Consider the following 26,711-nt stretch of genomic DNA (forward strand, 5'->3'; position numbering starts at 1 on the left):
ATGTCAAGGAGAAAAGGTTAGTACGAATATGATCCAATGTAACGCAAAACTTCAAGTTTAAAACATCTCAGAACACATCTCGTACTGTTGTACATCATCTGTGCCGAATCAACCAAAACTTCGCTTCCATGGACCATAAGCGCAGGCTCTAGCTTCTGTTTTCTCACCAACACCTCAGTCCAGTTTTTAAACCATGGAATGGATCAAGGCTACAAAACGGTCTACAAAAGAATCTAGATGAAATTATCAGCGTCAAAATTGTAATGGTAGAATCATCTCATGATAAATTTCAAAACATCTTTCTGAATTTACTGTATCGGTATTCCCTATGTTGCCGGTATCAGGTTTGGGTAGTATCTTTGCTGGTATGTGCAGAAACAAAACTTTTGGGGGAGCTTTCAGTATATCATTTGCAGGCGCTGTTCTGGCAAAGTGACACTGCTTTTCTCAGTAGTAAGAATATTAGCAATGGGAGATCTGGATGCTGGCAAATATGGTGGAATGAAGTCGAAAGTATGACCAGGGGAGGCAGCAGCTGCTTCAGCCATAAAGTTCTAGAAAAGAAAACAATGATCAAGAGGTGAAAAGCCCATGTTTGTAACACAGATAACCATGAACAGAGTAATTATAAAGCATCGGCTTAAAACTAGTATTACAGAAAACAAGACGATATGCAGAAGAAGTAAATTGGAGCCACCACCATTTTACACTAGTCACAAAGTAAGGAGTTGGCTCATTCTCCAACCAATATTAATGTCAGCTTATCACTTAAATATGCACTTATAATACATCGCAAGGAATCATTTTGATGACCTGGTATTCTCGAATGGAATGCTTCAGCATCAAAGCTCTTGATATAAGTACAGATAACCTGACGCATTACTCCTTAAAAGGAAAAGGAAAGCACCACATCACCAGTATAGTAGCTATTAGCCTGTCTGCCGATGCACTTGGACTGATGTTGAGCATTTGAACAAAACCAGCAAGGCATTCGTCGCAGAAAGAGGCAGATTCTTACCCAACAGGTGCCAATAGATTAAGAGGACTGAACGTAATAGACACTGAACATAGGCATCCAACCAGGGGTCAGAGAACTCTATGTTTTATATATGCAACCACAGAGGACTCTACCCGGAAATTTAATAAATTATTTGCTCAGCATGATAACCATGTAAAGTACTATCAAAAGGATAGTTAAATATATTATATTAGAAGACATATAAGAAATCTCTTAGAATACCTTAATCAGCTGTTCTGCAGTTAGAACATCAGTTGCAGCACTTCCAGTGATCTCAATAGACATTATGCTCTCCTCAGAATTGTTTATCAAAATGCTCGACCTGCTGGTACGACGAATATATTCAATTCTTTCACCAGATGGGCCAATTACAGCTTCAGCATAGAATATTGGAACTTGCATCTTCTTTTTAACCTGTCAAACAACCCACCATCCCAAATAGATATTACCAATTTTAGCAGGACAATCAAAACATGTGATCAAGCATACAAATAAGACACCTTTGGTAACCACAGACCTGAGAAGCAACTGCTGCAGACCGACTGGTTGATGCAGGCGGAGTCTGATGCTGTGGCGCTTCTGGCCCACATGCAGATACACGACAGTGTAGAAGATTTTCCACGGTAGTTGGTGGACGCATCCTGAAGGGTGGAAATGCTTCTTGTCCGCATGCAGAAATACCAGAATTTGGAGGTAGTTCAGTAGCATCTGATGGAGACACCCTGGTTGGATGAGCTTCACTTACATGTAAAGATTTTCCAAAGCGTGGATGTTTACACATTTCATCTGATTGATATGTCTGTCTCTGTGGATGTGCTTGTTGTCCATACACAGATATAAGGGAGCGAACTCTTTCAACAAAAGCTGTTGGACTAATTGGAGTTGCATGCCATCCATGTATGAGGTTGCAGTGTGAATGTAATTCCATAGGAGCTGAATGATATGCCTCCATTGGTGAAGATGCTTCTGGCCAATATGCACTTCTAGCATAGTTTGGTGGTGTAACCGATCGATATCGCCTGAATGATGTAGATGTCTCCCATCTGTGTTCAAATGCATCAGCATGTAGAAGACTTTCAATAGGATGCCTGACCCTCGAATAGGAAATGTCACTCCATGGTTCACAATGAAAATCTTCAGCACATACAGAGTGATAGCCTGGACTAACTGCACGCACAGGGCCATCAGGATAGTCAATGTAGTGGCATGGAGGCATGTCCGTGTGCGATATTGGCATAGGGACCTGAAGGAGTCATCAATATTAAATGTTGATAAGGATAAAAATGTGATCCCAGTATGCCTTTTAAGCAATTAATGTTCTAAAATTTGGCAGCTTACATGATGGTCAAACAATGGGATGACACTCCGATCAACCAGATACTTCCTCAGATGAGAAGCAACAAGTTCCAACGCCTTATGCACTCCTGCGGGCAGTCCCCATATTTCAATAACCTTATCTTCTTCCAGTGCAACAGGCGGCAGGTCACCATCTAAACAGTTAAACCATGTAATGAATGAGGTACATACTGAATAATACTGAAAGCTGGACTGACAATCCAGCAATACCAACTGCAAAAACAAGACACTCAAACTGTCTATCATGGTGTCTCCAGATGGACAAGATAGTTCTCATCTAGGCAAATAACAAGTTGAGACTTAAATTCAAATAATGCTGAACAAGTGAACACACTTTAATTCAAAGCTGAATGAGGTAAAAACCATGCTACTTCTAGTTCAGCAGGGGATGCATCATGTGATTTTCATGAAGTAATGGTTGAAACTGTTTCTTTTCTGTTGTATTAAATATTAATGAATCAAGAGCCGTCCTGCCAGTGTTAAAGTTGATATTACCAGACAAAACTCCAAGATATCAGTTGAAAAGTAAGAAAAAAGATACATGAACAATTAAGGAGTTTAAAAGTTCCAGCACAGTTTGTACTTTACCAGAACTCTTTGAATGTAGGCCAATATTTTCTGACCATATATGAGATATTCATACCTGACAACATATAACACACATATGCATCACACACCAATACTTACAGCAACACTACATTTCAGAAGTGCATCGACAGTCTAATATTGATAAGTTCAACCATGTTTGAGAAAAGATGCAATCATGCAATTGCAACAGCAAGTGTGCTTCCGTGATGAGAGCAAAGCACAATTTATGCTAAAATGAGCTTCAGCAGAGCAAGTTGGGCGGAAACAGAATTAACTGTTCTATTTTCATACTTCATTAGGTACAAATCCTGTTTCTTGCAGCAGATTACTCATATTCTCACTAAATCAGTGCAATCATCTGAAGATCACCATGCACTCCTATGACAATCACTGACATCAGCAGAAGGAAGAGTAGCGGGAAAATGAGCTGAGAGATACATGAAATCAATGTAAGAAAGTTACCAAGGACACGGATATTAGTTTGAGAAGCTTGCATGATTGAACTTATCATCGCACCCTGTTCACCAATAAGGCTTGTTGCCTGTTCACTTGGTGTAAGAATCCGTGTCACAATTGTACTATTGGATCCCAAATCTAAATTATCATCTTTAATTGTTTGTTGATATACTCTTAGTAGTGCATCCATGGCCGGAGGTAATGGCTCATCAGGCTGCTCCTTTCTAAAAATGATTACCTTCCAAAACGAAAATGAGAGCATGTTTTAGGACAATTCTTTACATTCAACCAGCACATGAAGGAATTTTGAATTGTCTATATCAGCCAGCTCAGCAAAAAATTAATGGGAGATAAAGCTCTGTGATGGGTGTGGCATGAATTAAACAACTTTCAAAACAGGTGGCATGAAACGGATAATTATAAAAGCAATGGTAAATTGGTAATCGAGACAGTGGCGTGAACTTAAATTTTCCAAGCATAAATCAAGCTCTTCTTTTAAGAGCCATAGGAGTTGACAACAAAGGACACTAGAAAAGGAATTTTCCAAGCATAAATCAAGCTCTTCTTTTAAGAGCCATAGGAGTTGACAACAAAGGACACTAGAAAAGGAATATATGGTACAAGAATGGTTCCCACCCAGCCATACTATTTTGAAGAGTTTTTTATTTTTATGATCAGCTGGTGGAATATTTTTTCTTAGTAAGTGGCAACCGGCAAATGCTTTATAAGCAAAGCGATTGATCTCTTGTTTTGTCTCAAAATATTTCTTCAATTCCTCAAAAACGAAATATTGTTCACTATATATCTTGTGTAGATTTCATAGGATATCACAGATTAAAGGAGTTGCAGTTTTGTCGGTACCCTGCAACTGTGGTACCCACTCCTACTGTGCCAAGACTCGCGTAGTTATCCGTAACTACGCCCTAAGGAGCTGAGCAGCCGGACCCCTAGGGTCCGACTCCATCTCACCGAACCAACGGTCCCGGACCCGCTTCCCGCTCGGGGACGGGTCCGGTGTCACCACGTGTCCCAGAGGTGGAAATGCTCAGCACCTGTGGCCGCGGACCCGGACCCCCGCAGGTGGGTCCGGAACCTCCACGTGCCATCCGGACCCCCGTGAGCTCTCGGCTCAGCTAGCTGCTCGGGAGGGGTCCGGAGCCGCCACGTGTCACGCAGACGCGGGCGCGGGCGCAAGCCTTCCGCTGAAAGCTCCCACACCCACCCGCATTAAGTGCGAGTGGTTGAGGCGGGCTCTGCTGCCTCTGGGCACGGGGCAGCTTTTGTCAGTCCACACTGTGGATCACCAGTTACCGAGACGGCTCGTCAGTTACCAAGGCAAGCATTAAAGACTCAGCGCCGCGCGCATGGGCGACGAGTCATCATGACCTCGACACGGGCTGCAGAGGCTAGACTCTACTCTGACAAAACAGCTCAAGACCATCCCTTGTTAGAAGCTACGCACGGAAGCCGACGACAAGATCTCCGAATCTGAGGCATTGAAGGCCAAAGTGTAGTTTATAATACATCGCCAGGTCCACATGTCGGGGCCCCGCTCAGTGTACGTGCTCCCCTTGGACATATAAAAGGGAGAGCACGCCCGCTAGAACACAGATACACACAAGCCAAGGCTAAGGCCAGGGCCAAGCGAGGTCAAGGCAACACAAGCTCGGATTCACTCCGAACAATTCCGTTCTCAATCTCTTGAGAGCGCAAGCAATACAACACACAGTGGACGTATGGTATTACACTCCGGCGGTCCGAACCACTCTAAACCAGTTGTGTTCATCGTGTTCTTCCACCGAGATTGGGCTAATCCTAGCTAACCCCCGAGTACTCACCCTCTGGGTATAGGCGGGTGCACTACGCCACCCGGCTGTGGGTTTGCACACCACGACATTTCACTCTAAACCAGCTGTGTTCATCGTGTTCTTCCACCGAGATTGGGCTAATCCTAGCTAACCCCCGAGTACTCACCCTCTGGGTTTAGGCGGGTGCACTACGCCACCCGGCTGTGGGTTTGCATACCACGACATTTGGCGCGCCAGGTAGGGGAAGCTTTAGCTAGTTTTAGCTCATCTCGTGCCCATCTCCATGGCTCGGGTGGTTGAGCACTCCCACCACGACGACGACGTGGAGATGACGGAGGGTGTAACATCATCCGCGCCACACGCCTCTCGCCTTCCTGCGCCAGAAGCAACCGTGCCCGTGGAGCAGCTGAAGGGAATAAGTCTTGTACTCTTGGTCTTTGTGGGGCTGCATCATCTCCTTTTTGCTGCAGCACGCAGTGGGTTTGTGCTGCCCCTAGAGGACAGCATCTTGGACGGTTTTTCAGTTTGCTAGGACAGCTGCAGTTAGTAGGACAGCAGCAGTTAGCATCTACTTTTCTAGGACAGCAAGAGCATCTTAGACTAGGCAGTTAGCAGCCCCTTGGCTGGCTGTATATATGTGTGGCCACCCCTCCCGTTGGATGGTATGACTTTGAGTTTGTGAATGAAGAAAAACCCAGAAAATTGCCCCAAGTTCATTGTCATCCTCTCAACTCAATGAGAGTTAGAATTGAGCTTCTAACAACTGGTATCAGAGCCGTACTTTCCTGTAGGTTGGATATCTCTTGCTCCTCCCCTTCCCAAGAGCTTGTAGCAGCCCAGCCACCACCAGCAGCAGCTAATGCAGCAGCAGCAGCAGCTGCACCAGCCGCTGCAGCAACAGCAGCTGCACCAGCCGCTGCAGCAACAGCAGCTGCACCACCGGCTGCTTCCCCTTTCCCTTCCTCTTCTCCACGCAGCAGCCCCTTGGAGGCGCGCCATGTCCGACGCACCGTCCCAGCGCTCGGTCGCCTCGAGCGCACGGCGTCAGCGAGACGCCGAGCTCGCCGCGGCAGAGGAACGCAGGCGAGCGACGGCTCAAGCCGCTGCAGCAGCGGCGAGGGCGGCTAGGCTGGCCGCAGCGGAGTTGGCAGCGGCCAGGGCGGAGGTGGAAGCAGAGGAGGCGGAAGATGCAGCGCGTGCGGCGGAGGTTGAAGTTGAGACCTTGCGCGGCAGCCTCAGCGGCTCCATCGCCGCCGACACCACCGCCGACATGGACCTTGAGGAGTTGGCGAGGGAGATGGCGCGGGAGCGGACCGCGCGGTGGGCAGCAGCCCACCCCCACGGCGCCGGCCTGGACGCCGGCGCGCCCGGCGGCGGCAACCTGTTGGCCCGCGCGCCCCGCGGCGGTGACCTGGTGGCTCACGCGCCCGGCGACGGTGGCGGCGGCCCGCAGGCTGACGGCCGCGCTCCAGGCGGTGGCGCACAGGGCGGCGGCGGCGCACAGGCTGGCGGCCGCGCCCCTGGCGGTGGCGCGTAGGCCGCTGGCGGTGGCCCAGGAGGCGGCGCGCAGGGCGGCGGCGGCACTCTTGGCTGGGGCGCGCGCGGCGGCGCCCCCAGCTACCACGGCTTCCAGGCGGTGGTCAGGGACGTCGGTCCCGGCGGTGGGTGGCCCACCCTCACCAAGACCAACTACGTCGAGTGGGCCGCGGTCATGGAGGTGAAGCTCCAGGTGCGGCATATGTGGGAGGCAGTCCGGTACGGCGACATCGACTACGATGAGGATCGACGGGCGCTGGATGCTCTCATCGCAGCAGCCCCGCCCGAGATGCAGTTCACGCTTTCCAAGAAGCGAACTGCCAAGGAGGCCTGGGACTCCATCGCTGCGGCACGCATCGGCAGCGATCGAGCCCGCAGACCACTCTGCAGGCACTTCGCAAGGAGTGGGAGAACCTGGCCTTCAAGCCAGGTGAGGATGTTGATGACTTCGCTCTCCGTCTCAACACTCTGCTGCAGAAGATGGTGCAGTTCGGCGACGACACCTACGACGAGGAGAGAGCTGTCGAGAAGCTCTTCCGCTGCGTCCCCGAGAGGTACAGGCAGACCGCTCGCTCGATCGAGTCTCTGCTGGACCTCTCCACCATGACGATCGAGGAAGCGATAGGTCGCCTCAAGGTCGTCGACAGCGACGAGCCACAGCCTCCCTCGGGAGGCATCTCCATCGGTGGGAAGCTCCACCTCACTCAGGAGCAGTGGGAGGCCTGGCGCGGTGACAGGAGGAGGGGGGAGCCCTCTTCCTCGACTGGTGGCCGCAAGCGCGGCAAGCCGCGAAAGGGGCACAGAGGTGCCCAAGCCGGGGCACGAGGGCGCGCCGAGGGTGGCGCCCGCGGAGATGCTCAGGGCGGCACCGCCGATAGGCCCAAGGCGGCACGAGACGACGTCTGCCACAACTGTGGCAGGCCCGGCCACTGGGCCAGGGACTGCCCGGAGCGGAGGCGTGGGGGCCAAGCCCACGTCGCGGAGGCCCAGCCGGATGACGAGCCGGCTCTGTTCCTCCTCCACGGGGACATGGAGCCGCATCTGGCGGCACCGCCTGCCACCGCTCTACTCCACCTCGACGAGCCGCGTGCCCGAGTCCTCCTCGGCAACAGCTCCGACGACGACAGGGTCGACGGCTGGTACCTCGACTCCGGCGCCACGCACCACATGACCGGGTGGCGGGAGTTCTTCTCCGACCTGGACGTCGATGTAGGTGGCTCCGTCAGGTTCAGGGACTCCTCCGTCGTGGAGATCAAGGGCGTGGGCTCCGTGATCTTCACCGCCAAGTCCGGAGAGCACCGGATGCTCACCGGAGTCTACTACATCCCGGCGCTGCGGAACTCCATCATCAGCCTTGGGCAGCTCGATGAGAGCGGCTCCCGCGTGGTGATCGATAGCGGGGTCCTCCGCATCTGGGACCACCGTCGCCAGCTTCTCGCCAGGGTGGTTCGAGGGAAGAACCGCCTCTACATCCTCCACGTCGGGGTGGCCCAGCCTCTTTGTCTTGCAGCTCGCAGGGACGACGAGGCGTGGCAGTGGCACGAGCGCTTTGGGCACCTTCACTTTGAGGCCCTGAAGCGGCTCAGCGCCAAGGAGATGGTGCGAGGCCTCCCGAGCCTCGACCACGTGGAGCAGCTCTGCGACGTCTGCGTACTGACGAAGCAGAGGCGACACTCCTTCCCCCAGCAGGCGAGCTTCCGAGCCAGGGAGCGGCTCGAGCTCGTACACGGGGACTTGTGTGGCCCGGTGACACCGGTCATACCAGGAGGATGGCGCTACTTCCTGCTGCTCGTCGACGACCTCTCCCGCTTCATGTGGGTGATGATCCTCGGCAGCAAGGGAGAGGCTGCGGACGCCATCAGGCGTACTCAGGCTGCTGCGGAGGCGGAGAGCGGCCGCAAGTTGCGCGTGCTGCGCACCGACAACGGCGGCGAGTTCACGACGGCCGAGTTCACGGCGTACTGCGCGGATGAGGGCATCCAGCGCCACTACTCCGCACCGTATAGCCCGCAGCAGAACGGCGTCGTCGAGCGGCGCAACCAAACAGTTGTGGGGATGGCTCGGGCCCTCCTCAAGTAGAGGGGGGTGCCGGCCTTGTACCGGGGAGAGGCGGTGGTGACGGCCGTCTACATCGTCAACCGCTCGCCCACCAAGGCGCTCGACGGCATGACGCCGTATGAGGCTTGGCACGGGCGCAAGCCGGCGGTCTCCCATCTGAGGGTCTTCGGCTGCCTCGCGTTCGCCAAGGAGCTTGGCCACATCGGCAAGCTCGACGACAGGAGCACTCCGGGAGTGTTCATCGGCTACGCGGAGGGTTCGAAGGCCTACCGCATTCTCGACCCGGAGACACAGCGTGTGCGCACGGCGCGCGACGTCGTGTTCGACGAAGGGCGAGGATGGGCGTGGGACAAGGCGGTGGACGACGGCTCGGCTCCGACGTATGACGACTTCACCGTCGAGTACGTCCACTTCGAGGGAGCTGGGGAGTAGGCAGCTCTTCTTCGCCGAGCGTGCCTACCCCGGTCCCCGAGCCTCCACCGACTCCGGCGCCCGCCACACCGGCGGCACCACGCCCTTCAGCTACGACTCCGGCTGCGCCGAGTTCCTCGACTGCACCACCACAGCCGGCTACGCCGCGCACTCCAGTACCGATAGCCACTCCTCCAGGCACGTCTACTTCGACACCTGCTCGTGCTGAGCACAGTCCGGTGGAGTTCGCTACTCCGCTCTCTCACGACGAGGAGCGCGTCGACGCGTACCACGACGGCGAGCCGTTGCGGTACCGTACGATGGAGGACCTTCTCGGTGATCAGCCGGTGCCGGGACTGGTGCCTCACGACCTGGAGGCGCAGTTGCACCTCGCGTGCGACGACGGCAAGCCTCGGTCTTTCGCAGAGGCCGAGGGACACGCGGCATGGCGTGCCGCGATGCAGTCGGAGATGGACGCGGTTGAGAAGAACCGCACTTGGGAGCTTGCTGACCTCCCTCGCGGTCACCGCGCGATCACCCTTAAGTGGGTGTTCAAGCTGAAGAGGGATGAGGCCGGCACCGTCGTCAAGCACAAGGCTCGCCTGGTGGCACGAGGTTTCGTGCAGCAGGAGGGAGTCGACTTCGACGATGCCTTCGCTCCCGTGGCACGGATGGAGTCCGTGCGACTCCTCCTTGCGCTACCTGCCCAGGAGGGCTGGCGTGTCCATCACATGGACGTCAAGTCGGCGTTTCTCAACGGGGACTTGAAGGAGGAGGTCTACGTGCACCAGCCGCCGGGGTTTGCGATCCCCGGCAAGGAGGGTAAGGTGCTACGTCTGCGCAAGGCCCTCTATGGCTTGCGGCAGGCCCCGAGGGCGTGGAACGCCAAGCTGGACTCCACGCTCAAGGGGATGGGATTCGAGCAAAGTCTGCACGAGGCGGCCATCTACCGGCGGGGCAATGGCGGAAATGCCCTGCTGGTGGGTGTCTACGTCGACGACTTGGTGATCACCGGCACCAAGGATGCGGAGGTGGCGGCGTTCAAGGAGGAGATGAAGGCCACCTTCCAGATGAGCGACCTGGGGCCTCTCTCCTTCTACCTGGGGATCGAGGTGCACCAGGACGACTCCGGGATCACACTTCGACATACCGCCTACGCCAAGCGCGTCGTCGAGCTCGCTGGGCTCACCGACTGCATCCCAACTCTCACTCCGATGGAGGAGAGGCTGAAGCTGAGCCGTGACAGCACGGCGGAGGAGGTGGACGCTACTCAGTACCGGCGTCTTGTGGGGAGCCTCCGCTACCTCGCCCACACACGGCCGGACTTGGCGTTCTCCGTCGGCTACGTCAGTCGGTTCATGCAGCGACCGACGACGGAGCACCAGCATCCGCTATGTTGCGGGGACTCTCGACCACGGTCTCCACTACCCGAGGTGCCCTGGGGCGGCACACTTCGTTGGGTACAGCGACAGCGACCACGCCGGCGACATCGACACCAGCAAGAGTACGAGCGGGATCCTCTTCTTCCTCGGCGAGTGCCTCGTTAGCTGGCAGTCGGTCAAGCAGCAGGTGGTGGCCTTGTCCAGCTGCGAGGCCGAGTACATAGCGGCCTCCACCGCGTCGACTCAGGCGCTCTGGCTCGCTCGACTGCTTGGTGATCTACTCGGCAGAGACACTGGAGCAGTGGAGCTCAGGGTGGACAGCAAGTCCGCTCTGGCCTTGGCGAAGAACCCCGTTTTCCACGAACGGAGCAAGCACATCCGGGTGAGGTATCACTTCATCCGAGGCTGCTTGGAGGAATGAAGCATCAAGGCGAGCTACATCAACACCAAGGATCAGCTTGCGGATCTGCTCACCAAGCCCCTTGGAAGGATCAAGTTCCTTGAGCTTTGCTCCAGGACCGGGATGGTCCAACTTTCCCACAAGACGACGCACAAGGCTTAGGAGGAGAATGAAGGGAATAAGTCTTGTACTCTTGGTCTTTGTGGGGCTGCAGCACCTCCTTTTTGCTGCAGTACGCAGTGGGTTTGTGCTGCCCCTAGAGGACAGCATCTTGGACTGTTTTTCAGTTTGCTAGGGCAGCTGCGGTTAGTAGGACAGCAGCAGTTAGCATCTACTTTTCTAGGACAGCAGGAGCATCTTAGACTAGTCAGTTAGCACCCCTTTGGCTGGCTGTATATATGTGTGGCCACCCCTCCCGTTGGATGGTATGGCTTTGAGTTTGTGAATGAAGAAAAACCAAGAAAATTGCCTCAAGTTCATTGTCATCCTCTCAGCTCAATGAGAGTTAGAATTGAGCTTCTAACAGCAGCCACTGTCGGCAGCGGTGCGCGCTGCACGTCAGCAAGAGTCAGGGCGCCCGTCAAGGGCCCCCTCACAAGCTGCGAGCGGCGGAGCGACAAATCCCAGCTCGCAGCATACCTCACTCATGTGAGGAATCCCGCTCCGGCGGAAAGCCGACACCGGTCGCACCAAGCCCGCTCCGGCGGAAAGCCGACTCCGGTCGCACCAAGCCCGCTCCGGCGGAAAGCCCACTCCGGTCGCACTAAGCCGACTCTGGTGGCTCTCTCCGGCGGAAAACCGACTCCGGTCGCACCCCCGACTCTACATCTCTGTAAGTCCTACCCTTAGAGGCCTAGCAGGGAATAAAACCTTTTCCTTTGTAACTAGGTAGTACTTCCGTGTGGTCCAGTCCGATGAGCCTCCCCCGTGGAGGGATCCGGACCTCTGCGAACCAGGTTCAGGGAAGCGTACTCACCCTCCAGGGAGGTCCGAGCCGTGTAGCCGCTTAGCCTGGTTCCGTACCCTAAGCCTGCATGCTCTACCTCCCTAGGGCGAGTACCGTAGTACCTAAGACTGGGGGCCCGAAGGTCCGGACAGCTCCGGCCTCATAAACCCGTGTTCTGGCTTACATCGCACATCTCATGTACATCTAGTTATAAAGAAAAAGTTTATTCTCAGTTCGCCTCTAAGGATATTACATTCCAATTTCAATCTACGCATTCTGTTTTTGCTAACCCCCACGTGGCTTCTTACTCTTGTGCGGTGATTGTGGTCCGAATTGAGTTAGCTAGTTAATGACTTAGCTCGAGACCCCTCATGGAAGAGGGGTTCGGACCCTGAGAACCTATAGGTTCAGGGAAGCGCACTCATTCTCCGGGGAGGTCCGGAGCCGTGTAGCCGCTTAGCCTGGTACCGTACCCTAAGCCTGCACGCACCACCTCCTGTGAATGAGTGCCGTAGTACCTAGGACTGGGAACCTGGAGGTCCAGACTTTCTCTTAACCTAAAGGCCGGCCCCTTGAGCTCCGTTCACTGAACCTAGCTGTCTATCTCAAAGGATTACAGCCAACAGGATTTGGGACCCGTGGGCACGCTACTATGCATCTACCTTGAGTCATGTGCAGGTCCAAACGTGATGATGCAGCTGTAAGGATCGATGGACCAAGAGGGGGGGTGAATTGGGACTTTTTCCAATTTCTAAAACAAAGTAAAGCAACCTTAACCTATGCAATACTAGTAAGGCTCAATTCACCAACCGGCTAGCTAAGCAAACTACACAAGCTTATGAAGGTACAACTAGATATGAAACTAAGCAAGGTAGAGCTAAGCTATGATCTCTAAGGTCAAGCACATGAATAATTGCATGAAAGTAAGTGCTTGAAAATAAAGAGTAGGCAAGAGATAACCGGATTTTTTCTCGTGGTGTCGATGTGTTGGCACACACCCCTAATCCACGTTGTGACACTCACTAAGAGTCTTGTCACCTCCCAAGTCACCGAGACGAGGGCGCTCACTAAGAGTCTCCGTTCACCATCCCGGCGTGGTGGAGCTCAAGCCACGTACAACCTTCTTCGGGCTCCCACAATCGTTGGCAAGCTCCGGAAGAAACACCTTCAATCACCAAGATCGTCTAGGTGCTGCCAATCACCAAGAGTAACAAGCTACGGTCTTCACTTGAGCAAGAACCGATCACCAAGAACGGATGCACACAAGCTTCTCTCTACTCAAGTCCTTAGTCTTGCTTCTTGAATGATTGAATGAACAAATATGTGAATGGTGAAGCTCAAGTTGGCTCTCAACAATATATGAGTGTATGAATGTTGCCTGGTGTCAAGAGAATGCAAAATGACCTATTGGAGGGGTATATATAGGCAGCTCACACGAATAGAGCCGTTGGAGAAAAGCTGCCAGAAAACTGCGTAGCGCCGGTTAATCCGACGATCCTCCAATAGCCAGCGTCGGTTTAACCGATGAATGTAAACTGCCCATTCTGAAAACTAGCCGTTACAACTCGGGCAGATTAACCGACGTATCATCGATTTAACCGGTGAGTGTAGTTGTCCACTGGTCAACTAAAAAACCAAGTCTCTGGACAACTGCACCGACGTTAACTCAAATCCATCGTCGGTTTAACCGGTGAGTACAGCTTCTGAAATCCCTGAAAAAACCATCTCACTGGTCAATTGCACCGACGTCTCATTTCAAATAGCGTCGGTTTAACCGGTGTATTGAACTTGAAATGTCCTGGCAAAACCAACTCTGGACTAATGCACCGATGTTAATTCAAACAACATCGGTTTAACCGGTGTATAGAACCTGTCCAGACTCTGCTGACTGCGTTTAACCGACGTATAGAAAAGTGGAAGCGTCGGTTAAACCGGTGTATAGACTTTTTCTGATTTTGCCTTTTCTGATTTGAGTCTTGAGTGAAATCCAAATATTCTTGAGATATTAGTTGAAAACCACTTATTTGAACTTCTAGAAACCTGAGTGACCATAGTGTGCATCCATTTTCAAATGACCATGTCCATGCTCAAGTTACTTGACATTAACCCCTCTTAATAGTGCGATCACTGCAAAACTATAAAACCTATACTAACCTAAGTGTCCTTCTCAACCTTACGACACTTAGGACTAGAAAGATCCTTAGTCTTGATATATATTTGAGTTGAATACCGAGATCGCCTTTTTGGATAACGAAATTTAGGGGCCTCTTTTGACATATGACCAAATGAGCGATAATGATCTATTAAGTTTCACAAACTCATTAGTCACAAAAATGGTTGTCATTAATCACCGAAACATACCTTGAGGGCCTAGATGCTTACAGCAGCAGGTGACCCAAAGGATGGACGACGCAGGACAAGACCCTTGCGGCGCGCACCGCTGGGCGCCAGAAGTAGCCAAGTTGCTCACAGTAGTGGCCCCACCTGCGGGTTCGTTGCCTCTCCTGAGACGGGCCCGGGGGCCTCTGTCGGTACCCTGCAACTGGGGTACCCACTCCTACTGTCACAAGACTCACGTAGTTATCCGTAACTACGCCCTAAAGAGCTGAGCAGCCGGACCCCTGGGGTCCGACTCCATCTCACCGGACCAACGGTCCCGGACCCGCTTCCCGCTCGGGGACGGGTCTGGTGCCACCACATGTCCCAGAGGTGGAAATGCTCAGCACCTGTGGCCGCGGACCCGGAGCCCCGCAGGTGGGTCCAGAACCTCCACGTGCCATCCGGACTCCCGTGAGCTCTCGGCTCAGCTAACTGCTCGGGAGGGGTCCAGAGCCGCCACGTGTCACGCAGACGCGGGCGCGGGCGCAAGCCTTCCGCTGGAAGCTCCCTCACCCACCCGCATTAAGTGCGAGTGGTTGAGGCGGGCTCTGCTGCCTCTGGGCACAGGGCAGCTTTTGTCAGTCCACACTGTGGATCGCCAGTTACCGAGGCGGCTCCAATTACCAAGGTAAGCATTAAAGACTTAGCGCCGCGCGCATGGGCGACGAGTCATGATGACCAGCTACTGACTAGAGCAACAGTGCACGCTGCTACAGTGGACTGGGTCAGTAGTTCGTCGCTTCATCATGACCTCGACGCGCGGCTGCAGAGGCTATACTCTACTCTGACAGGACAGCTCAAGACCATCCCTGGTCAGAAGCTACGCACGGAAGCCGACGACAAGATCTCCGGATCTGAGGCATTGAAGGCCAAAGTGTAGTTTATAATACATCGCCGGGTCCACATGTCGGGGCCCCGCTCAGTGTACGTGCTCCCCTTGGACATATAAAAGGGAGAGCACGCCCGCTAGAACACAGATACACACAGGCCAAGGCTAAGGCCAGGGCCAAGCGAGGTCAAGGCAACACAAGCTCGGATTCACTCCGAACAATTCCATTCTCAATCTCTGGAGAGCGCAAGCAATACAACACACAGTGAACGTATGGTATTACGCTCCGGCGGCCCGAACCACTCTAAACCAGCTGTGTTCATCGTGTTCTTCCACCGAAATTGGGCTAATCCTAGCTAACCCCCGAGTACTCACCCTCTGGGTTTAGGCGGGTGCACTACGCCACCCGGCTGTGGGTTTGCACACCACGACAAGTTTTTAAGATAGTGGGTTGACAATCTGTGCTGACAAAATGCCCTGTCTTTGACCAGGATAAAGTGAGCAAATATAGGATTCGTTTGGGCTACACTTTGATAGTTACCCAAAGTTCGATGGCGCCTACAAATTTTATGAAACCAAGATGCATTTTTATGTATTGTACTAACTAAACCAAAAGGTGTTTATTACAAACAAATAGCAACAAGTTGTAATTGATCACATATAAGGATGAAAACCATTCTGGTTTTCAAACGCAAACAAACATATTCTTTCCTAAAAGATAAAAGGGAAATATAATGCAGCCAAAAATACAAGAAATTATATTATCCAATGAACAAGAAACATAAACTCCTTAAGGTCCTGTTTGGAAACCAGGGAAATCCTAAATCAACTATAAGGTAACTGTGCAGTGGACAACTTAGAACTTACAGCTTGCTCTGCCGCACAAAGATGGCCACCTATAATTCGGACACAGGCTTTTGTTTCCTCACACAGTCTTCTAACCCTTTCACCTTTGTTGCCAATTATCGCACCGACTTTATGTGAAGGAATCAGCATCCTGAAGACACTGGTTCCAGGCCAACCAGGATACCTGTTTTCACCAGCAGAGGGGGTAGTACCACCAGAGTCTTCATTATCAACAGAGCCTTGTTTCAGGGGGCTTTGCTCACGGGATTTGCCTGCCACTTTATGAACCTCTTGCTCCTTGGAACTTGACTGCATCTTAGCCATGCCACCAGCACTGAAGCAACAAAGCATATAAACACAGGTCAAATCAACACCCAATAGAAACAATCAACATCTTAATGGTTAGGAGAAAGCAATAATGATGGGCAATGTTGAAGAATCAGAGCATTACCACAGATACACAATAGAAACACACGCCACAAGAACAATCAGGCTCGAAAATTCATTTTCCCCCAAATACAATACGAGTAATATTCGCACTCAAATGGCAGGCGCATATGCCAGCAATGTCCGATAGTGATCTCAAGCAGCCTTTCACCATCCAGACCATAATCTTAGTCCTGTGTAAGCATCATACGAGCAATAACCCGCAGATACAAACCCAAAACTAGGCCTAATAAGAATAAAAAGGAAGATAAAAATCCAGCAACATAGCTTGCGACTAGATCAAGTCGACGCCGTTTCGCCCCCGCCACCCTCAAACGCTCAGGTCTACACCGCGCTCCCTCAATCCGACCCCATCATCCTCCCTCCAACCCTCGAAACGGAAGCGCGGCTCCTAGCGCCGACCGCGGGGGGCGCCGCCGCCCAACCCGCCCAGAGGGCGCGATTCCCGGGACGCGCGCGCGCTCACGCACGGGAGACAGGACGGGGGTGCAGGGCTTACGCATACCTCCTCGTATGAAGGGGAGCCGGCGGGGCGGGGGAGGAGCGGAGCACGCGGTGGAGGAAGCAATGGCGGCGGCGACGAGCCGCGGCGCGGCGGAGCACGTGAAGGATCAAGGGTTGGAGAGAGAGAGAAAGAAAGGGGTTTTAAAGTTGGTGGAGAGCAGAGGGGTTTAGCACGGCAGCAGCAGCAGTTTTATTTTCATTTTTATATTTAAAAAAATTAAAATTTTAAAAATATATGGCGGTTTCAACAAATTTCAAAAATGAACCACAGTCGCCCATGGAGTGGGCGACAGGCCCCTGTCGCCCCCTGCCTAGGCGACAGGCCTTTTTTTGTAAAAAAAAAATTACGATCCGATCCTCGGTTAGTGCGGCGCGGGGGCTCGGGGCCTGTCGCCCAGCCAACGGGCGACGAGGCGGGCCTGTCGTCCCCCCTCGGGCGACAGGGTCGCTCGGCGGCGGAGGGCCGGTCGCTCCCCCCCAACGGGCGATAGGGGGGCCCGTCGCCTCTATATAAACCCTCCATTCTCATTTTCTCCTCGTTTGAGCTCAAAAATTTCACAAAAAATCCAGAAAAAAAGAGAGGGGTGAGGAGAAGGGAAGCGGCGAAGCCCTGCCGGATTGCGCACTTATGATCTGCAGGTAATTATATTTAACTTATGTATTTTTCCATTGATATTGTAGAGTAATTAAATTTAATTAATGCTATAGTAAAACCAATTTAAGTAGGAGTTTAAGGATACGCGCTTATTATTAGTTTAGGAAATTAAGACTATGCGATTATTATTACAATTGCAGTACTATTAGAGACGTGTTTATAAATTAATTACGATTTAGAATAGAATTTCGCATATGCAGTATAGAATTTGTGTGTCATCACGTAGTTATGAATACTTAAATGTTGTACTTGAAATCCATACTTAGTTTTTACGAATTATTGAATAAGGTAGTGAAGTAAAGAGTATAACTCGATAAGTATTCTGTGATATACAGATATGTCGAGCAAGATGCAGTTTCAAGTATTTTTTATGACTACAATGTTTTGTACGGGCCAAATGGAGTAGACATTTATGTCTTTAAGTGCACATATAGCGCCATAGTTAATCAACTCCGTGTACTCGGGGTAATCCTAGCATATAATTAAAAAACAATTTTACTATTTTATAAATATAGATTCTAAAATGACGGACGGAATTAGAACTGAATGAGAGTTACCTTAATGTGCATCTCATACACCTCTGGCCGCATCCATATTTTACAAGAACTCTGTAAGAATCCAATGACATTAGGATGATTCGCTAGTTCACATACTCTCATGTATATATTCCGACGTTCTAGCAGGTGTCCCTTTACATCTTGCATTGTAATACCTCGAAACATTGTGAAATCTTTAAATTCTACTATTTTGGACAACACCATCTCTATCGTATCATCCGCTAATGGATCCAACTTCTTACTGATTAAAAGATGTGTCATGATATCAAGTATTATACTAGATTTTTCTTCGGTCCATGAAAATCCTCCTGAATTGGAGGCAGCCATTGCCTTATGCTCTAATATCAATAAGGTACTGTCATTATAAATTTACAATTCTATATTTCACTATCCAAAAATTAATTCTAGCCTCGAACTCGTACTTAAATTATTCTACTATAGCACTAATTATATTAAATTGCTATACAATATCAATGGATTCAAATATAATTACCTGCTGATCACAAGTGCGTAGTCCGGCAGGGTTTCGCCGCTTCCCTTCTCCTCACCCCTCTCTTTTTTTTTAGGATTTTTTGTGGAAGTTTCTCTCTTTTTTTTCTGGATTTTTGGTAAAATTTTTGGGCTCAAATGAGGAGGGAATGAGGGTGGGGGCTTATATAGAGGAGGGACCCTGTCGCCCAAAGGGGGGGCGACAGGCCCCATCCTGTCGCCCGTGGGGGGGGCGACCGGCCCCCGCCGCCGAGCCCCCGCGCCGACCTTGTCGCCCGTTGGGGGGGCGACCCCCCCCCCCCCCCCCCGCCGCCGAGCCCCCGCGCCCCGCTGACCGAGGACCGGATCGTAAATTTTTTTTTACAAAAATGGCCTATCGCCCAGGCAGGGGGCGACAAGGGGCCTGTCGCCCACCCCATGGGCGACATGGGCCCATTTTTTAAATTTCTTGGAACGGTCATATATTTTTGAAATTTTAATTTTTTTTAAATATAAAAATGAAAAAAAAACGCCAGCAGCAGTGGAGAGGACCCGATTCACACCTGTCACCAGCGGCTGTTTGGGCCTTGTGTGTGTTTCCTGTGGGCTGGGCCGAAAGGGAGCTCAGCGCTTTGGTCCCCGCATTTGGAAAGTTGAGGGTTTCGACAATGCAGGCCCATCACTGGCCCACTTATCTGATTTTTCTTTTTTTCTGTCAGCTTCCTCTCCCACCTGATGCCTAAACCTCCCAACAGCTAAGGAGATAATTCCCCACGAGCCATTAGAAAAGTTCGAAATTCCTCATATACCATTGAAAAAAGTTGCAGTTCCTGTTGTGCCATCGTTCCATCTTTTTGTTTCCCTAGGCTCCATCATCGTTTGATTTCATTGAAATGACAGCTAACAGAATTTTGCAATACCCATTTTGCCCCGTCTTCTACCTCGCGCTGCTCTCTATTTTTTCGTGCGAATTGCACGCATCCATCCCTCCCCAGTCTTCGCCACCCAATCTGATCATGTCCTTTCTCTTCTCTTCATTTCTCTTCTCTTCGCGTCACTTGGGCTTCAAGCCACTAGAGCTCCTGTCAGACAACCCAGGCTCGCTCCTCTAGGGCCGCCTCTACCAGCACCGGCTAGGGCGGAGGCAAGGAGGGACAGAAGGAGCGCACCAGCTCAGCTCGATCCAGTAGTCGAGGCAGCTTGGCGGCCACTCCATTCCAAAGCGGCGGAGGGCCAGAGCAGTGAGCGTTCTTCGTCCCTTGCCACGTGGACGCCCACGCCCGCGGCACGCCGCACGCTTCGCCTCGTCGTCGTCCTTCTCCCAGTGGCGGCAGCGCGCCGCCGCGGCGCCGGCAGCGGAGTGCGAGTGCGGCGAGAAGGCGGCAGAGATCGAGGAGGAGGACGCGTGCGGGGCGCTGCGGCTCAAGCTTGTTGCGGTGGCATCCATCCTGGCGTTGGGCGTTGGGCGCGACAGGGTCGCTGGTGCTCGTCCTGGGCCACTCAGCGCCCCCACTCTGGCCCGACGGGGACATCTTCATCGCGGTCAAGATGTTTGCGGCCGGGGTCATCCTTGCCACCGGTGTGGTGCACATCCTGCCCGCGGTGTTTGATGCACTCGTGTCCCCCTGCGGCAGCGCCCGCGGTAAGGGCACCACGTTCCCCCTTCGCCGGGCTCGTCACCATGTGCTCCTCCATGATCACCACGATGGTCGACTCTGTCAGGGCTGGTTACTACCAGCGCTCCCACTTCTGGAAGGCGTGCCTAGCACTAGGGCGGCAACGGCGGCGCCCCCCGGGATGAGGAGGGCGGTGTCGAGGACGCGGGCCACATGCACATGCACGCCACGCACGGCCACGCGCAGCGGGGACGCAGGGGGCAGCCGCATAGCGCCCATGAATTTGACATGTGGGGACAAGGGCAAAAGTGACTCTTCCTGCTGCACTTAATAGCCATTTTGACTATGGTATGGGTGGCATATATAAGGCCAGTCTCAGTGGGAGTTTCATAGGCACAGTTATCTAGATTGAGAACTAGGTAATTGTGCCAGATGAGTTTTATGGTGATGAAACCCTCCTCATATTTCATGAAACTCTATCCTTCTCTCTTCTTGCCATGTCAGCAAAACTGATGATATTTAATATTATGAAACTTCTAAGCTAGTCTCCATTAAAAGACCCAAATGAATCTAAAAAACACAAATATTTAAGTCACAACTTTTTTTTAAGAACGTGCATGCACATATTTCACTATGAAAAAATAAGCGACCAGGAGAAGGAACCTCGCACAAGGCTCCCTTGCCTCCACTGGCGTGGGCCGTGTATGGGCCAGCATCGCTGCCCGCCTCCTCCTGCCACCGATAGGCTCCAGCGCCATCCCAATGCTTCTGCCGCCGCTAACCAACCCTTGTCCTCAAAATCAGCCGAGCTCCCCGCTTCCACCGCCATCCGCTAACTCTGGCGTCGCCCCGGCGCCTCCGCTACGAGCCTCCGATGGCACTGCACAAGCTTCTCCTTCTCCAACTCCGACCGACCTCGCCCACCACTATCCCTCCCCACTCGCCATCTTCCACCGTCCTGGCAAGCGGCGCCCCCGCTGCCCCGCTTCACCACTGTCTCGAACGACCCACCGCCATTTCGGCAACCGTCCAACAATCCTGTATGGGTCTAGGACCCCGGCAACCCCACTACCCTAACCCGGCAGCATGACGGACGGATGGTGGTGGTGGAAGCTCCTCCGGTTTGACGCAAAAATCAACACACTGGAATCCGAGAACAAGTGTTTGCCAAGCACGGAAAGTAAACCAAGCGTGCCAGTCAATTTGATCTGTAATTGACAAGGGAGAGAACAAAGTCAAATTCGAGAGCGTATCGGCTGGGATTCCGAATATCTTTCAGATGGGCGTATCGGCAAGCTTTGCCGATACTATGGACGGCAAAAGATATTAAATGCAAGTGTATAGTTGTAACACCCCCTCAATTGGCCCTTTAATTTGGAGTGTTAAACAAAAATTTGAAGTTTCAAATTGCTCACAAATGGGTCAAATATGTCAATCCCACGTGTTCCCTTCTCCCTCTCTCCCGTGCGTGGTCACCGTGGCCAAATTGGCCACGATGCTGCTCGCGACGCGCGTCCCCGCCCATGCCGTCCTTATCTCACTCGCAGGCCAGCTCGTTCCTCTCCCGAAGCCTCTTCATGCTGCCTGAGCCGCCCACGCCTCTCCCTCCCCCTCTCGCGCGAGCGCCGAATCATGGCCGCCGCCCGCACGTTGCCTGTGCGCGTGACGCGCGTTCCGCGCTACCGCGCACCATCCGCCTACTCGCACCGCCGCGTAGCCGCTCGCCACGCTCCAACGCGCATGCCAGCACATCCGCGCGCTTGCCGTGCCTGCGACGTGCCGCGAAGCTCGTGCCACTCAGCTTTCGCTGCGCCGCCATGGGAGCAGAGCTCCGTCCGTCGGTCCGATTCGACGGGACCGAACCCTTGTGGTTCAATTCCTCCGTCGTGGGGCGCTACGTTGACCACGTCGACCTCTCCGACCACCTGGCCCTCGGCCTCGTCACACAGAGTCGTCCCTCCACCATTGACGCCACCAACCTCCATTAAAGTTTCGTCGAAACTCAGGCCGCCATCGAACTCCACCTCCCGGCCACCGTTTCCACCAACCCACGGCTAAAATCAACTCCCCTCAACTCCCTAAAGCTCAAGCTCTCCTCGTTCTTGCGCGTTCCCATTGTTTCCGCACTCGTTCTCCAGCCATGCCATCGCCGGCATGCTGCTGCTCGTCGCGAGCCGTGCGCATGCGCCCCTGCGCCGCACTGCCGAGCACCCCTGGTCCGCCCGGCTCTGTTGAACCCTCTCGTGGCCGCTCCATCACCAACCTGCCTCGCCGCAGGCGAGGGCGCCGCCGCCATCGCCGCTCATGCTGCTGCACCGCCGACGCCCTTCCTCCAACCATCCCCGGCTCCAACTCTTGCTTCTATCCGGCCCTAGGTGAGCCCCTCGTGCTTCCCCACCACTCCCCGACAGTCGGCACGGCCTTCCCCCACCGGAATCGAGCTTCCTGAGCACTCCTCTGTTCCAAATCCACGTGAGGGACCTCGGGCAAGAATTGAAATAAGTTCAGGGGGTTATCTGCATAGCTATAGACTCAAGTGAATAGTGCTGCGAAGGGTTGTTTTGTAATAATTGGCTGAAACTTTGAAAAATCATAGTAAATCATAGAAAAATCAGAAAAATGCAAACTAAAATTCCTTGGATTTCTTGTCCTAAGATCTACAATTTTCCTTACAGTTTGATATTCAGTTTCTAAATAGTTTTTGCTCTAATTTAAATGTTAGTTTAAGTAGTTGCAAGCTTTGAAAATACATAGTAAATAGTAGACAAAAGGAAAAAAATGGAAAACTAGTTGGGTTAGCTTTGTTTTGCCATGTAGAACTTAGGAAAAATATTTAACCTGCTGGTTGTTTAATGTTTCTGTGATGTATTGGTTTAATCATGGTTAATGCTTGTTTTACTTTGTTTATTTAATATCTGCAGTTCTGGATGTTCAAAAATTATGAAATTTATGCAGTAGCTTACTCCTTGAATGCCTAGTTCACTGTAAAAATTTCAGATCCAAAAGCTATGTGCATGTTTGTAAATATATTTTTATTCAGCTTGTATTGCTAAGACCAAAATAAATACTTTATGTTATCAACAAATGTTGGCAAATTGTTTTTACACTCCCTATCAGTATCTTAGCATGCTATTTAATTTGTGCTATCAGATTCTTGCTGCTTGTCAATTTTTTACATTTATATGGTTCCTAGATATAGTTTTTCTTTTGTTATTGCTAAGAAATGTCTTCCTGCATAGATAATTGCGGCAACTTGTTTTGTTCATGTGCTAACCTTGTGAAATCATTTAGAACTAGTATGTTGGTGGTTTTTATAAAACTTGCGTATGTTGGCTTGTTAGCTAAATAAAGTCTTTAGTTGCTCTCTCGTGCTTTGCCTACCATACTTGATGTTCCTTGCTATCTTTATATGGAAGATTTGAGTAGTATATAATTAAACACCTTTTGGTGCTTAAATCTGTGTGGTGTGACTCGGTTTATCTTGTATGCCTTTTAAATACATCGTGTGTTGTTTTCTTTACGTTCATGCATTTGCATCGTTGCATATCATATAGGTACGCTGGATGCACGACGCGTGGAACTAAAGGATAAAGTCGGAGCCGAACCCGAAGATGATGTTTGGTTGACATATCCAGAAGATGGATGGATGGATGGATCCCGATGTGCATGACCGAAGGCAGATGCTCGCCAAGCGAGTATCATCTAACTAACACTGACTTTGTGTCAAACCCAGGCAAGCCCCGGAGCATAACCCTTAATTTCAGTATTCCATATTATTATTTAAGTATTGTGCATTTACGTTGTTAGGAGTTGTATGGAACCCTAGTATGCATATTTCTCCCTAGGAACCTATGAGTTTTTACTAGTATGCAGGTGTCGTTAGAAATGCTTTGCTAAGTAGGAACTCGGTAACAGTCGAGTGATTTTCTGTCACTCGCGAGATATAGGTCTTGTTACTTATGGAAATGTTACTAGAGAATGAATTAATGAGGAAAGAAAATGGAGACCGGGCGGAGGAAAGTTGGACATGATTATGGGTTAAAGGAAAGTTGAGTCTCTGCCTGTGTCGATTGAGGACCGTTCCGTTGTTGGCCCTTTGACTGAGGATTGAACAGTACTAACCACATGCCGGAAGTAGGAGGTAGTCGAAACCGGTAAGCTAATTACCTAAATTGCGTCGGAATCTGAGTCTCGACCTGCGGTGCTGGGTAGGGATGACGGATGGTGAAGTCGTCCACGGGTTCACCGGGTGTTCGCACGTGCGGGGCTCATCATCCGGGTATTTGCGGGCTTGATTTAGACTTCGGGGTAATCATGGGAACAGTTGCGTGGTGTGACTCGACGGGGTCGCACTGGGCGTGTGAGTTAGGTCCACCTTGTAAGGTTAAATCGGATCGATTCGCCGTGACTCGCGGATATGAGAGCCTTGGTCAATGCGTCGCATCGTAGTAAGGATTGAAAGGACAGAAAAATGAAAGGTGGATGTATGGTTATGTTCTTAAAAAGATAATATGATCATTCATGTGTGTATTAGCTGTTCAGGCAAATCTAGTGTTATTTATCAAACTAATTGGAGCTAAAATATTGAAAGTAAGGCTCCAGTACTAGTGGCTTTTCAGCAAAAGAACTCCAGAGCCAAAAGCCTTGCATATTTAGGAGTCGGCTAAGTATATACCACTAGTCGGGTAAGTCTTGCTGAGTATTAGTATACTCAGGGTTTGTTGTTATCCTGTTTTCAGGTAGCTGCTGCTGGTTGAAGCTAATCAGGATTCACATCGGTGGGCTCGATGTGACATCCTCACGACTACGTAGATAACGTTGTTTTCAAACCGAGCTTTTATTTAATTTCCAATGCATTTTGAACTCTGATACATTACATAAACTAATTTTGTTAAGCTCTGTTTTGTAATTTAAAATTTAAGAAACTTATGTCTGCTTGTAATCATTTGTGCTCGCCTTTGGGTGAGACTTCCAGTGTTTTCGATCCTTAACCCAACAGGCTGCCGGATTACACCGTTTTAAGTGCGTGTTTACTTGATTAATGCTTAAGATGATAGTTAGCGCACTTAAGCCGGTTTAATTTAGGCGGTTCTGTCACAATAGTGAGGGAGCGTATTGGCTGGATCAGCCGATACACTAAACGAGAAAACTAGCTTTTGGGCAGCCGATCATGTATATATAGCAAGATCTAAGCTACGAATGTGTAACTTAGATGATGCGAATCTAAAAACAGATCTAAACCGGCTCTTGAAATAACAAAAGTGTCACTCCAAGACCTAAAGCCGATCTAGTATGTTTTTAGATGTGATAATGGCCAAAAAGCATAGGAAAAACCTACAAATCTAGCCGATATCGATAATTGGTGAATAAATCTAGACGAGACGACAGCGATGCGCCCAGAAGTCAAAGCCTAGATAAACTCGATAACTTTTGAATAGATTTGAATGAAGCCACAGCGATTCGCCCGGTAGCTAAAGCTCAAATATACTCGGTAAAACGAAAACTCACCAGCAAATCAAGTCGCTCGAATGTGAGACGTCCTTGATCAACTTGAAAGAACTCGTCGAAAAAAGAAAAAAAGGCGAAGTCGCCGAAAAAGTGCAAAGGAATCGTAAAGTTTGTTGTATTGGATGTGTATCAAGTTTTTCCAGTCCTTTACAACTCATATTTATAGCCTAGTGCTATCAAGTCCTAGCCGATTACGGTAAACATTACTTGACCCTAAAGAAAATACTATTTAAAAGATAAACTACCTAAAATATTACAACCGAATCATCAAGATTTTCATAGAGTCCGGATCCTCCTCTCCTTCCTTGACTTCCTCGGCAACTTCTCAATCGGCCGGATACCAGAGCCAGCGGATCAGTATCTTCACGGCATATTCCTCTGGTCCATCGGACGGACTCCCATCGGCCGATCCCAACTCTGTGCATCTTTTGATTTCTTTTGAATCGGCCACCTTCTCTTCACAAAAATCACCTTCCTTGACACATGTCAAAAAACGGTGTCAACACATGCCCCCCCAGTTTCGGAGTAATAGATCTGTTGCTCCGAAATTACTGTTAATCATTACTGCCAACGTTCAAATTTTACTAAAATCTTCCAATCAGATGGTGTATCGAATCCCCATTCTGCCCTCGAGCAAAGGTTATAAATATCTCCATCTTCTCCTCCGCTGGCACTTCTCCTGTAGGACCTCTGCTTTCTTCTCTGTTCAAGAACACACTCGCTTTGCCGCCGCCATACAGCTTCCTAGGGATTCAAGGATCCATGTCCAAGAACTCCCCCTCCGGCAATGGCTTCCATCTCCGAGATCCCAGAGGTACGTCTCCTTCCCCTACCTACATCTTTGCTCCCCAATCCTTTTTCCGATTCCTTCAATCGCATTTCTTATTTCCGCCTTCATTTTTTCAGAATCTTAGGGGTAATGCAATCATCCCACTAGAAAACC

The 26,711-nt window shown here is 51.0% G+C and overlaps 1 protein-coding gene across 1 annotated transcript; it reads right to left on the reverse strand.

Moving 5' to 3' along the window:
- Positions 1-108: 108 nt before the first annotated feature.
- Positions 109-17,089, reverse strand: LOC120651063 (flowering locus K homology domain-like). Its single transcript, XM_039928411.1, has 7 exons — positions 16,966-17,089; positions 16,035-16,347; positions 3,425-3,656; positions 2,357-2,508; positions 1,536-2,261; positions 1,241-1,432; positions 109-554 (listed from the first exon to the last, which is right to left on the reverse strand). Exons 2-7 carry the CDS (start codon positions 16,335-16,337, stop codon positions 399-401), a joined length of 1,761 nt encoding a protein of 586 aa, XP_039784345.1. The 5' UTR covers positions 16,338-16,347; positions 16,966-17,089; the 3' UTR covers positions 109-398.
- Between the last annotated feature and the right edge of the window lie 9,622 nt (positions 17,090-26,711).

Source organism: Panicum virgatum, chromosome 9K (genome assembly GCF_016808335.1).
Source record: "Panicum virgatum strain AP13 chromosome 9K, P.virgatum_v5, whole genome shotgun sequence".
Lineage (NCBI taxonomy): Eukaryota > Viridiplantae > Streptophyta > Magnoliopsida > Poales > Poaceae > Panicum > Panicum virgatum.

Coding starts and splice junctions, on each gene's coding strand:
- LOC120651063 (XM_039928411.1), bottom strand. CDS start 16,337: ATGGCTAAGATGCAGTCAAGTTCCAAGGAGCAAGAGGTTCATAAAGTG. Junction 1,433..1,535: donor CTGCAGCAGTTGCTTCTCAG/GTCTGTGGTTAC, acceptor GTTGTTTGACAG/GTTAAAAAGAAGATGCAAGT. Junction 555..1,240: donor CTGCAGAACAGCTGATTAAG/GTATTCTAAGAG, acceptor TTTCTTTTCTAG/AACTTTATGGCTGAAGCAGC.